General features: G+C 46.2%; 1 protein-coding gene across 13 annotated transcripts in view; it reads left to right on the top strand.

The window, feature by feature from the left end:
- Positions 1-12,979, top strand: part of GAB3 (GRB2 associated binding protein 3) — a 128,027-nt gene that overhangs the window by 85,151 nt on the left and 29,897 nt on the right. For all 13 annotated transcript variants that reach the window (XR_009759334.1, XM_061599081.1, XM_061599088.1 and 10 more), the window contains 3 exons: positions 5,087-5,142; positions 9,110-9,365; positions 12,058-12,139. Coding sequence is in view for 12 of the 13 variants with exons in the window: in XM_061599081.1 (XP_061455065.1) it covers positions 5,087-5,142; positions 9,110-9,365; positions 12,058-12,139 (394 nt within the window). In the remaining variant the exon portion in view is untranslated. The remainder of the gene's footprint in view (positions 1-5,086; positions 5,143-9,109; positions 9,366-12,057; positions 12,140-12,979) is intronic.

Genomic DNA, 12,979 nt, shown 5'->3' on the forward strand with positions numbered 1-12,979 from the left:
GAAATGTACTGACTCCGACTTCAAAATAAAATTAATATTTTAATATTAATATTAATATTAATGTATTAATATTAATACATTAATATACATTTGCCATTTATGAAGGAGTCAGAGTCGGAGTCAGACAGTAGAAAAATTAATATACATTTGCCATTTATGAAGGAGTCGGAGTCGGACAGTAGAAAAATAGGAGAGTCAGAGTCGAAGGTTTGACATACTGACTCCACAGCCCTGCTTCAAACACAAATCCATCTGAATGAACCACCTGAATGAAGCTTGTGGGCCACAGTTTGGGAACCCCTGCACTACAGGAGACCACTACACCAGTCTGGCTCTGTTTATAAACAAACCCAGCAACCACAGGTTACACACAATTAGAATACGATACTGGGCTGTGGTACGTTGCCTTTCCAATTAATTAATCAACCTCCGCAGGCAAACTTACCTGTTTTCCTCCTCCTACAAAAAAAGCTCCCCAGCAATTTAACAACACTGGAAATGCAGGGAATGTTTTGTGGTGTGTTTTTGTAAACACGGAATTAAGTTGAAATCTGTTGAAACTATACAAATGAGATGGAGGGGGAGAGAAAATGAAATAGAACAGGTAGATTGGCAGTCAGTATCAAATTGGTTAATAGCAGCTAGGCTATGCATTGCCCAGCACTGCAAGTAACCTGAACTGCCTGATATAACAGAATGGTGAAAGAAAATCTGGGGAGTTTCTATACTGACATAAGACCCCATCTGTGCTATATATTTAAAGCACTATGATCCCACTTTACAAACAGTCACAGCTTCCCCAATAGGGGGAATAGAGGTCTCCTAAAAACTCTCAACACTCTTACCAAGCAACAGTTCCCAGGATTCTTTTAGGAGGACGCCATGGCTGTTTGAAGTGGTATGATACTGCTTTAAATGTATAGTGCAGATGGGACCTAAGGCTGCAATTCTAATCCCCACTTCCCTCCCACAGAGCTTTGTGGCGTGGTAGAGCTGCTGCCGCATAAGCAATCCAGCTGCTTGTGGTGGTCGCGGCGGAATGTGGGGAGGGGGCACCCCTGTACCCTGGGGATTTGATAGAAGGATGGGATATCAGTCTCTCAGCTGAAATTAAATAAAATGGCAGCTGTGGCTGGCCATGCGCCACCTTGATTGGCTGGCTCCCTGGGATGTTACAAGGCCACTCCCCACTCCCTTTCCAGGGCAGGTTTTCAACCTGTTTAAAAAATGGGATTGTGTTTTTCTTTTAAATACGGCAGGAAATTAATGTTCAGTTTAACGAATATACATGTGGTGCTTAATGAGGAGAAAAGGGGGGGGAGGAACAGACAACCAGAGCTGAATTGATGGGATGAGGAGTCTGTGGTGATGGATGGGAGCTGTAGTCCAAAACATCTAGAGGACACTGAGCTTGCAAACGCTGGAAAAGACAATGGACCATAATAGCATTTAAGCAGTGTGTGTCTGTTATTGGCGTTTAGACAGCTAGAGGAAGTGGGGACCTCCACACTGGGTGCCTACAACTCCTGTTTGTTTTTTAATACCTCTCTAAGCACTTTGCATTATACTGAACCTGTTTTATTTATTAACCAATTTGTTATTAACCAATTTGTATCTCATCTTTCCGTCTTGAATCAAGGCACTCTGTAACGCCTTCAGATCATTTTCTTGACTCTCAAATGCTTAAGAATAGTTCTACCAGCTCCTTTTATCAGTGTCCTGGGCAGTTCTTGGAACTTTTAAGAGAAACACCCATCATCCCTGGAAATGTTATTCTCACTAACAGCCCCGAGTTGCCTGGGAAGCAGACTCGCTCAAAGGGTGTGGGCTACTTAAGACGTAAACATGCACACATTCAGCATACACTTTTCCAGATGAGGAGAGGAAGGGTCAACCATGACTGTTTATTTTTGTCTAAGTCCAATCCAAACTCAGTGCATGGGAGAGGGAGGATAAATTAATTTATTTGCTGTTCAGCTCATTTGTTAACTAAACATCACAACTCTGATTGGGTTGGTACCAGGATTTTAGGGTCCTGCAGGCACAGCATCCCCCAGTCGGCCACTCTAACCAGGAACAGCCAGACATGCAAACTTGAGAATTATTTTATTTATTTATTATTTTATTTATACCCTGCCCTTCCTTCCAGCAGGAGCCCAGGGCGGCAAACAGAAACACTAAAAACACTTTAAAACATCATAAAAAGACCTTAAAATACATTAAAACAAAACAACGGTAAAAACATTAAAAAAAAACTTTAAAACATCTTTTTTTAAAAAAAGGGTTGAAGATAATAAAAGATATATGAAAAGCAATTCTAACAGATGCAGACTGGGATAGGTCTCAACTTAAAAGGCTTGTTGGAAGAGGAAAGTCTTCAAAAGGTGCCGAAAAGATAGCGGAGATGGCACCTGCCTAATATTTAAGGGGAGGGAATTCCACAGGGTAGGTGCCGCCACACTAAAGGTCCGTTTCCTATATTGGACAGACCAAACCTCCTGATAAGATGGTATCTGCAGGAGGCGCTTGTGACGTCCTTCCTTGGCACCACCTGTGAAGCTCTCACTTGTGGCTACCAGCAGACAGGAACGTCAGGTTTTCTTCTTACCCTTTACAGCTCTAGCACAGTTCTCAGAAGATCCCCCTGCTAGGCCTTACTACCCAACACTCTGTATCTCTTATAACCTTTAGACTGTGCCTTAGTCTCTGCCAGGCTATCTCGATACCTTGTGTCTATGGGTATAGGTAATTCCCACCCCCCCCTGCAGCCTCTTGCACGGAAGCTTACAGCCCTGGGTTTCTCTGTGGTACTGGATACAATATCTTCCGATCCACCGCTGCCACCATTCGATACAAACTGTTCAGCCTTGGTTACTTTGCTATTCCCCCTGGTATGTGTATCCCAGCTGAAGGAATCAGGCTTTTATTTAACCAAGAAATATTTATTAAGAATTAGAAATAACAAGATTACTTAAGGAATGTTTCACAAGCGTATGGTTTCATCTATATTCTGTTATGTACTTGACTTCTTATGAATTGCCTCAGAACTCCGACTCACTCTCAACCACAACACCAACCTCCAAACACCACCTCACAGCCACCACCTCAATTCACCACCAAACCTTCACCATCCACCTCACAGATTCAACTGTCATTCTTCCATTTATACTCCCAGCCATTCAAACGCTCAGCCAATCATCCAGCATTCTACTACTCATGTACTCCCCCTCCTCTTTCACTCCACTTACCATATATCTTCTATTTAACCAGCACTTACCATATTTACAATATAAGCAGGAACATCACAGCGCTCCCCTGCAGAGCGCACTGATCGACTGGGTATATAAGGGGTAAGACGGTCTTTCAGGTATCCTGGTCCCAAGCTGTATAGGGCTTTGTACACCAAAACTAGAACCTTGAACTTAGCCCGGTAGCTGGTAGCCAAATTTTCCTTGGCTGTATATGATCTTCTTGGATACATTGTATAAAGTGGAATTGGTAGCATTGTGAGTACAGTGGGGCCCCTCTTGCTCTTCAGGCCTAGGCAAATACCCAGCCTTGCTACCCTCTGGCCCCAGTTACTGCAGTGAATGTCTATGGATCCATCAGTGTGCAGGGCACCAGGGTCCTTTCCAGGGCCAGTCGCAAAGGGCGGCCAGATTGGGCCCTAGCCAAGGGCCCCTGGAGCCCCTGAGGCCCCTGAGGGGCCTCTCAGTGGGACGAGGGAGGAGTAGCACTCCTTTTCTGTGGTCTGCGGCATGTGAGAGGGAGCTTCTTCCGCCCGCCCGCCTCTCCTGTCTTTTGAGGCTGCATGGGCTTGCGCGCACAGGACTGCCATTAACCAAGATGGTGGCCGAGGTTTCCCTAAGGGGCTGAAGCCTCCGGCGCTATCTTGATTAATGACAGCAATGCACATGCGTAGCAGCCCACGGAGCCGCAAAGGACAGGAGAGACGAAGCCAGCGAACGGGCGGGAGGAAGAAGCTCCCTCCCTGCAAGAGACAGGTAGGCGCGTGCACGCATGTGTGTGTGTGCCCAAAGGCCCCGGCATGTCTGGAGCCGGCCATGGTCCTTTCTCACATGGAAGAACTGTCCATCCATATGCTGGTATGTGAGTAGAACTCCTCTCATGTAGTTTGAACACACTTTGGAGGACCGTGGCAGGGAGTGAGAATTGCCCATGCATCCTTATAAGCCCTTCCATATCTTCTTCCAGGACACGGAAGGGGTCATGTGACCCTGCCTCCCAAACAAGGGAGGGTAACCTTTTCAGCTCCACAAACCAGATCCTTATCAGGATTAGCCTTGCAAGCCAGTGGCCCGCAACATCAGGTGGAAGGTGCTTTGAGGTCCCAAAGTCAGCTTCGAAGCACCTTGCAAGGTGCTGCTAAAATGAAGGTTTTTCACTAACATCTTTTTTGTGCCAGATGAAAGCATACCTCTTTTCACAGCATTTGAAGGACTAAGATGACATTTGTTGTTGGCTGTTGCTGATTATGGGTTATGCCTTAAACTCCATCAAATTTTGAGACCTTTTTCTGTGTAGCCAGCAACTATTCAAATACTAGTACTACTACGACGACGACGATGACAAATAATAATAATAATAATAATAATAATAATAATAATAATGAGCTCAATAACATATCTGAATCAGATTTGCACTGCTAATGTGAAATCAAGCTTTGTGTCCACTTCTGGCATAGTTTCCACTTAACTCTGGCATGTTTGACAAAAATAGAATTAATTACCTGCAAGTTGCATGACAGGCTAGGATTGTATTTATTTTTATTTGTTATTGCACTTACCTTTCCTCTAAGCAGCTGAAGGTGTTGTATATGGCTCTTCCCCTCTCCTTATCATCACAACAACCCTGTGAGGTAGGTTAGGTTGAAAGATGGTGACTGGCCCAAGATAACCTAGCAAGCTTCATGGCTGGGTGGGGATTTGAACCCTGGTCTCCAGGTACTAGTCCAACGCTCTAGCCACAACACCACACTGGCTCTCATTGTGTCCTCCAAGAATTTCCGCCTTTTTGTTAAACAATTTCTTAAACTGTTAAGAGTTTGTTTGTTTTTCTTTTGCAGCTGACATGGAAGGAAATTCCTTAAGGCGCAGGGATAAGAGGCTTAGCTTGAATTTGGTAAGTGCTATCTTGTCCACACATCCCAAACACAGACACATCATTTAGCATCGTTTTAGAAGGGAATGTTAAAAAGAAAGTAACCAGCCTATATCAGCAAATCAGTATAAAAAATGGCTGTCCAACCCAATAAATAAAAAATAATAATCATTTTTTTCACACTTTCGGTCTGTAGTTCTGTACCTACATATCTGGGAGTAAGCCCCTTTGACCCAGATGGGCCTTATTTCTGAGTAGAGTGACAATGGGTCTCCACGGTTTTGTATAGGGGGCTTTCCCAACACTATCTGGTGATGCCAGGGATTGACCTTTCAAAGCAGGTGCTCTTCCCCTGAATTATGGCTCTTCCCCAAGAGAAAACCTCACAGAGATACAAAAGGGAATATCCTTAACCAAGACACCCAAACAAACCACAAACAAATTAATAAATCAAGTTAATGAAAGTTAATTCACCATCTCACATTTCATATAAACAGAAAAGCCCACTAAACTATGGTGCCAAATAATAATCCTCAAATACTGTATGGCAATAATGCGCCTATTAATAGATACACTAAAACCCAATCTGGAAACATTTGCCTTAACACACTTGTTTTGGCTCATGTATACCAATTGCAAAATGTAGACTTTGGGATATTTGCAGACCTGGGGACTTTGGATCGGGCTGGAATAAATGGGGCAGGGCAGGGGAAAGAAAGGGATTCATTTCACATTGCAGACTTAGATGCAATGGAGCTGAGACTGAGGACCATGTAGAGAAACACTGAGGAAGGGACACAAGGGCTGCATCCTACTGCCTGGGATGGCACAGTCAGAATGCTCCAAATTCAACTCAAAGATAATAACAGAGAGAAAGACTCTATTGCATAAATCTAAGAGAAATCTGCAGCAGTGATCTTCAGCCTTGCATCCCCAGATGTAGTTGGATGACAGCTCCCATTACCCTAGTCAGAGGCAGTACGTTTCTGAATACCAGTTGCTGGAAGCCGCAGGAGGGGAGAGTGTTCTTGTCCTTGGGTCCTGCTTGCGGGCTTCCCCCAGGCACCTGGTTGGCCACTGTGAGAACAGGATGCTGGACTAGATGGGCCACTGGCCTGATCCAGCAGCCATAGTCCAGCATCCCGTTCTCACAGTGGCCAACCAGATGCCGAAGGGAAGCCTGCAAGATGCACCTGAGCTCAAGAGCACTCTCCCCTCCTGCGGTTTCCAGCAACTGGTATCCAGAGGCATACTGAGAATTTCGACTCAGTTTGCATTCCAAGCAGAGCTTAGCAAATTCGCACTTTCCAAAACAATATGAGAGCTGAAACACAGCCATCCTTTGAAATTCGAACGGATCCGAATTTTGTGATGCAGTTTGCCAACTAAACAACATTTACAAAAATGCATGTATTAGGGGAAAGTGTGCATAAAATGCATATATGAGTCAAAATAACATGCAAAAAGGCATGATGTGATGAGAAATGGCTTGCAAAAATGTGTACCTTGGTCACAGCTGCCTACAAAAATGTGTTTATTTGGAGAAATTTGCACTAAAATTGTGGACAATTTTCATGAGGATTTAAAAAAAAAAATCGCAGATTGCTGCAGAAATGTACTCAATTTAACATCGGAAAAATGAGAAACTGAGAGAACCACAACTGACAGACCTTTCCATCCCTAGTTAACAGCCACTGATAGTCTTATCCTCCATGGATTTGTCTTGCCCTTTTTGAAAGCTGTCCGAGTTGGTGGCCATCGCTGCCTCCTGTGGGAGCAAATTCCATAGTGTAACTATGCCCTGCTTGAAGAAGCACTTCCTTTTGTCTGTCCTGAACCTTCCAACATTCAGCTTCCTTGGATGCCCATGAGTTCTGGTGTCACGAGAGAGGGAGAAAGCATGGAAACAGTGTGTGTATATATAGGTGTGGCCATGTATACATGCATAAAGGAAGGGAAGGCTGATTCTTTCTTTCTTTTCTTTGTATTTATCCTCCTTCAAAGAGATTTTCTTCCCTATGAAAGAGTCTTCAAATACAAATGAGAAAATGAATCCAAAGTGCAGCAATAAAAACAACAAGCACTCACTTTTCTCGCTATATAGCAAGCTGCCTTATATTGAGTCAGACCATTGGTCGATCTAGCTCAGTACCGTCTGCACTGATTGGCAGCGGCTCTCCAGGATTTTGAGTCAGGGTTCTCTCCCAGCCCTGCCTGGAGATGCCAGGGATTGAACCTGGGACCTTCTGCATGCAAGGCAGACGCTCTTCCACTGAGCTACGGTCCTTCTTCCATAAAGTTGTAATTCAGCAATATCTGATTATTATTTATTAGGTTACTGTCCCACCCTTCCTCCAAGAAGCTTAAGGTGACATATGTGGCATCCTTCCCCTCCCCATTTTATCCTTAACAACAACCCTGTGAGGTAGGTTAGGCTGAGGGAGCTTCATGGCGGGGTGGGGATTTGAACCCTGGTCTCCCAGGTCCTAGTCTGACACTCTAACCACTACACCCTACTTGTTCTAGATGCTAAGCAGGCCGGAGCTGTAAGTTTTACAAGCTGTTCGGGTGTTTGCCTGCGGCAAAGAAGGAAGAAGGACCTGCAGGGAGGCAGGAGTGGTATTTGAATTGGGGGCTCCCAGGTCCTAGTCCAACACTGATTCTACAGCAACTGCTCAAAGTGGGCGGGTCCATTTTCTCCTCTCTCTCCCTTTGCCATTGGTGCCTGTTTGCGTGTTTCTAAGGCCCAACCTAGAAGTCGCATTTGTCAGATAGCTTGCCCTTTTGTAGCTGGCTCTTTTTAAAAAGGATCTCGACGGTAGGTCAGGAGGAATACAGATTGGGACTGTGACCTGGGGAGGAATGGACTTTAAGCGTTCGTCACAGTCTGAATAGGACCCGCACCTGCTCTTTGTGATAGGAGGAATGGAATGGAGTATCCTGAAAGAAAGCCTGCCTGCCTGGCACACTGCTGCAAGATTTTGTTGCAGGTCTCATTTGTCCATAATATTTAGCATTCTTAGTTAATTTATATTCCACTCCATCTTTCAAAAGAAATGACTAAACGGTTTACAAAACCCAACAATAAGGAATCAATATGAGAAATGCAATAGAAAATCCACATTCAAAACCAGCCAATGCTGCTGCTGCTGCTGATAATAATTATAATTATAATAATAATTATAATAATACTAATAATAATTCCACATTTCAGGTATAAGGGAAAGGGCCATAATTCAATGGTAGAGTATCTGCTTTTATTATTATCATTTCCATACATGTAATTTTTTTTTAGGCTGCCCTTGCGCTGTACTCACATGACAACAGCCTTCTAAACGCTGTGGGGTCATGGCAGTGGCAGGCCGGCAAGTGGGGGAGGCAGACAGGTGAGGCGGTGGGGGGCTGGGCTAGGTGAGGTCATGGGGTGGCAGTGGTGGCCTGGGCGAGCTGTGGAGAAACAGGCCAGGCAGGCAGGTGAGGCGACCGCCTGAGGAGCATTAGTGTGCTGACGATGGTTGCCGCTCACCAATGCCTGAAGGCACTGGGGGGTTTGGTGAGGGGGTGGTGGCTAGGGGGTGCTTGGGGTTCCTGGGGTTAGGTGCTGTGGTTGGTGCGCAGAACATGATGGGGGTGGAAGCCCCTAGTATTATTAATTAAATGTATATCCCATCCTTCCTCCCAAAGGAGCCCAAATCTGAACAAGGACATATTCCAGCCAGGCAAAAACAAGGAGAGTGTGAAACAAGGCCAGTGAGGGGAGCGGCCTGGGCAGAGTCCCAAGGGTCCCATAAGAGAGGCCTGGATGGGTGCGGTTCCCCACCCAGATACAGGACTCCAAGCCAGTTGGAAGGCTGAGCCTGAGAGAATCTTGGAGAAAGCAGGGACAAGTGGGAGGGGGCCTGAATACATGGAAAGGTCCGGCCCTTGGCCCCTGTCTTCCTATCTGGAGCCTCCTGTTGACCAACATTCCCTCTCCTTGTTTCTGAAGCCGTGCCGCTTTAGCCCGCTGTACTCTTGCACATCGAACAGCTCCGAGGACAGTTACGTGCCAATGCATCCCAGCGCCTCCCCGCCCATCCCGGGATCCGACTGCATGCCCGACGGCTACATTCCCATGAGTCCAGGCTCCGCTACCTTCACTCTTCCTGCTGTCAGCACTGAAAAGCTCTCCAGCCCACTGCCCGAGCTCCCCACAGACCTGGAACCACCTCCGGTGTACCGGGACCTTAAGCCTCGTCGGAAATGTAAGCCCTCACCCTGCAAGCTGTTTTTGAGCAGCCCCTGGAGTAGGTCTGGGGAGCTCTGGGAGTTTATTTATTTATTTATTTATTTATTTATTTATATCTCACCCTTCCTCCCAGTAGGAGCCCAGGGTGGCAAAGAAAAACTCTAAAACATCTTAAAAACAGACTTTAAAATATATTAAAACCTCTTTAAAAAATCTTTAAACCAAAAAAAGCTTTGAAAATATATTAAAAAGCAATTCCAACACAGATGCAGACTGGAATAAGGTCCCTACTTAAAAGTCTTGTTGAAAGAGGAAGGCCTTCAGTAGGCATCAAAAATAGAACAGATGGTGCCTGTCTGAAATTTAAGGGGAGGGAATTCCAAAGTGTTGGTGCCACAACACTAAAGGTCATCTTCCTTTGTTGTACGGAATGAACCTCCTGATGAGATGGTATCTGCAGGAGGCCCTCACTTGCAGGGCGCAGAGACTGACTGGATACTGTATATAAGAGGTGAGATCATCTTTCAGGTATCCTGGTCCTAAGCTGCATAGGGCTTTGTACACCAAAACCAGAGCCTTGAACTTGGCCCAGAGTTGGAGTTGATTTTTTGGATTCCAGCAAGTGTTTATTGAGGACAACGAGCAAAAGGAGCTAAGAGATTTCCCTTCCAGGGCAACAGGCCAGGCCCAACATCAGCCTGGAGTCCTATCCTGGACCTGGTGACTGGGCCTGCCAGCTCCTATTTTAATTTTCCACAGTGCCTCCGTTGTAGCATTGCTTCTAGGCATTGTGGGAAATTTAAATGGTGCCACCCCCAGTAAGCTAGTGGCGAGAAACCTGTAGCCCACAGGCCTAATTAGGCCATCCATGTCTCCCTAACAGGGTTACAAGGCCTTTTGTCCAAGTTATGCCCACCTGCCCTTCGTATGATATCAGGCGTGAGGCAGGCACAGACAGGACTGGGCTGACGGGGGCTGCTGATCAGCTGATTGAGGATGTCTGCAAAGCATTGTGCCCTGGGCTTCGGAAGTCTCAGCAATCAGCTGATTGACAGCACTTTGTAGGCTGTGGTTTTGCCTGCACAATTTGATTTCAAAGTGCACGGGCAGAAGCAAGTCCCTGACGTTACTGTGACACAAGGTGATTGACAGATGGGCAGCCCCACCCACCTGTCAAAATTGGCCCTCAGGGAGTGTGGGGAGATAAGGCCTGCCAACCGGATCAAGCACAACACCCCTGAGGTAAGCCCATGCCTGAGGGCCAACTGACGTATAAGGGCACCCCACCAGAGGCTTCTTTGCTCAGGCATGAAGCAGACCCTGCAAGGGGCAGAACAAACAGATGACCTCTGAACAAAAATGACACTCGCTGCGGGGTGTCTTTTAATGACAGGTTTGAGCCACATTTTTGCTAGTCACTGTCTCAGAAGCCACTCAGGAAGTGAATGTGTTTGGGACAGCAGTCTTAGGAATGCAGTCAGGAAGCCAGGGATGTCAGCTGACTTTCCAGATTCTGTAAACGTGTCTGTGGACTGTACAAAATCAGATTGCAGACTGGGGGAGAAGGCGCCCTTGGTTTTGAATATACAGTAGGGCCCCACAAAGCAAAAACCGCTGAAAAGCGGAACTCATTGAATAGAATGGTGTGCGACACCCGAAAACCGCCGTAAAAGCAGAACAAGCTCCGTATGAGTGGGGCTTTAGTCTAATTGCTTCTAATTGAGACCACTGCATTAGCGAAGAGCCGTAAAGCGAAGCACTGTAAAGCGGGGCCCTACTGTATGTAACTGAATCCTCTGCTCATAGTCATCTAGCACATCATGGTGAGGGTCATGCTAAGCATTTCTTTCTGACATATTAGTTGATTAAGGCCCAGTTCTTCCCGAAATGGGAAACCCTGTCTGAATTGTACCACTTCAAACCACAGGTGGTGGTGTTGCGGAGGCTCACATAACCCAATGGTCCTCTGTACCAAAACAAATCCCTGCGTGTAGAAAACTAGCATCTTTAGGAGAAGCCTAAGTTAGCACTTGTTCCTCTGACATTTAGTATTCTGTGTCCAGGGACTATTTTTATGAAGACGTGTTATGCTGTGTGATTCCCCTCACGTGCAATCTGAAGTGGTACATCCCAGACACAGGTTTCTCTTCTCAGTGAGAAATGGACTAACCGTGAGAATTGCAAGAGTTATGTGCAGATTTCACATGATTTCCTGCATAGAAGTGCCTTCTGTGTAGGAGTTTTGCAGTCAGTGAAGTAGCCTTCAGGCGGCAGTCACACTGAGTTTTTGCCTGTGAAGATCTGTAAGCTGTACATCCATGGCACATCTTGACAGGCTCAAGGAATCTTCAGCGCCCACATGTTCTGCAGTCCACACACAGGCAGCCATCTTTGAGGCTACCCCAAAATTGCTAACCAGGTCCCCATTGGTTCCCTCAAGTTGTCTGAGCTGATGAGCTGCAGGACCTTCTCTGGCAATTTTAAGGGTGGTAGCGCAGGAAAAATCAGTCCAGTAACTCCTTCAGCCTGTGACCTGCCTTGGTGGCACCAGGGCTTTGCTCTGTGAGTCCTCAGTATGTCTTAAACTGCCTTTTATTGGAACTACCTCCATCAAGTAGCCAGCCACCCACACAGAAAAGCTTCCACTTACCCCTTTCCTCAGCCAGCTCTGTAGCAATCAGAAGTATTCTCTCTGTTTTGATCTTCAGTCCGACCGCCTCCCCTGGACCTGCGAAACCTTTCCACCATCCGAGAACATGCTGCCTTAACCAGGACGTGGACCGTGCCTTAGTAAGTGGGTGTGAGACCTGCCCTGACAAATTGGTCTTGGGAAGGGAAGATGATTGCAGGAACGGTTACAAGAGCATCACTGGATCTCAGTACAGAGGACTTTTATAAGTCTACCTGCACAGTCGGAGGCCATGAATACCAGTCGCTGGAAACCTCAGGTGGGAGGGAGGTATGCTGTTGTGCTCAGGTCCTACTTGTGGGATTCCCAGAGGCATCTGGTTGGCCATAGTGAGAATAGGATCTTGGACTAGATGGGCTGCTGGCCTGATCCAACAAGCTGTTCTTATGTCCTTAGCCAGCATCTTACTGAGCTATATCACTAATGTTTAGAGAGGCTTACCAAAGCAAAGAACTTGTACATGTGTCTTGCACTCAAGGGAAACTAATTTAAATCAGGGGTGGACAATCCCCACCTGGGAGCCAGCTCCCCCAAGCACATTTTTCTAGTGCTCCAAGAGCCCACCTCTTTTGGCAACAGTGGCACAAACAGTGGGGGGAATCAATCAGATACAGTGCTGGGATGGGAGGCATGGAGTGATCTGCACGAACCAGCTGAGGGGGGCTCTGTATGTGTCTGTGCATGCAAGCGTGTACGTGAGAGAGTGTTGGGTGCACTGACATGTGGTCCCCAGAAGGTTGACTGAAGAAGAAAGCAGCCGTCCGGCTGAAAAGGGTTAGCCACCCCTGATTTAAGCCAAACAGTAATTTGAGCACTGAAAAAGAGGGCAAGTTTAAATTGCCAATTTATAGCTATCTTCTAGCTTTCTAACGTATTTCCTGAACAAGCTTCACTACTATAACAAATAAATAATTCATCTGTTTGCAATTAAATAGAGTTCT

Source organism: Rhineura floridana, chromosome 16, assembly GCF_030035675.1.
Source record: "Rhineura floridana isolate rRhiFlo1 chromosome 16, rRhiFlo1.hap2, whole genome shotgun sequence".
In the NCBI taxonomy this organism is placed as follows: domain Eukaryota; kingdom Metazoa; phylum Chordata; class Lepidosauria; order Squamata; family Rhineuridae; genus Rhineura; species Rhineura floridana.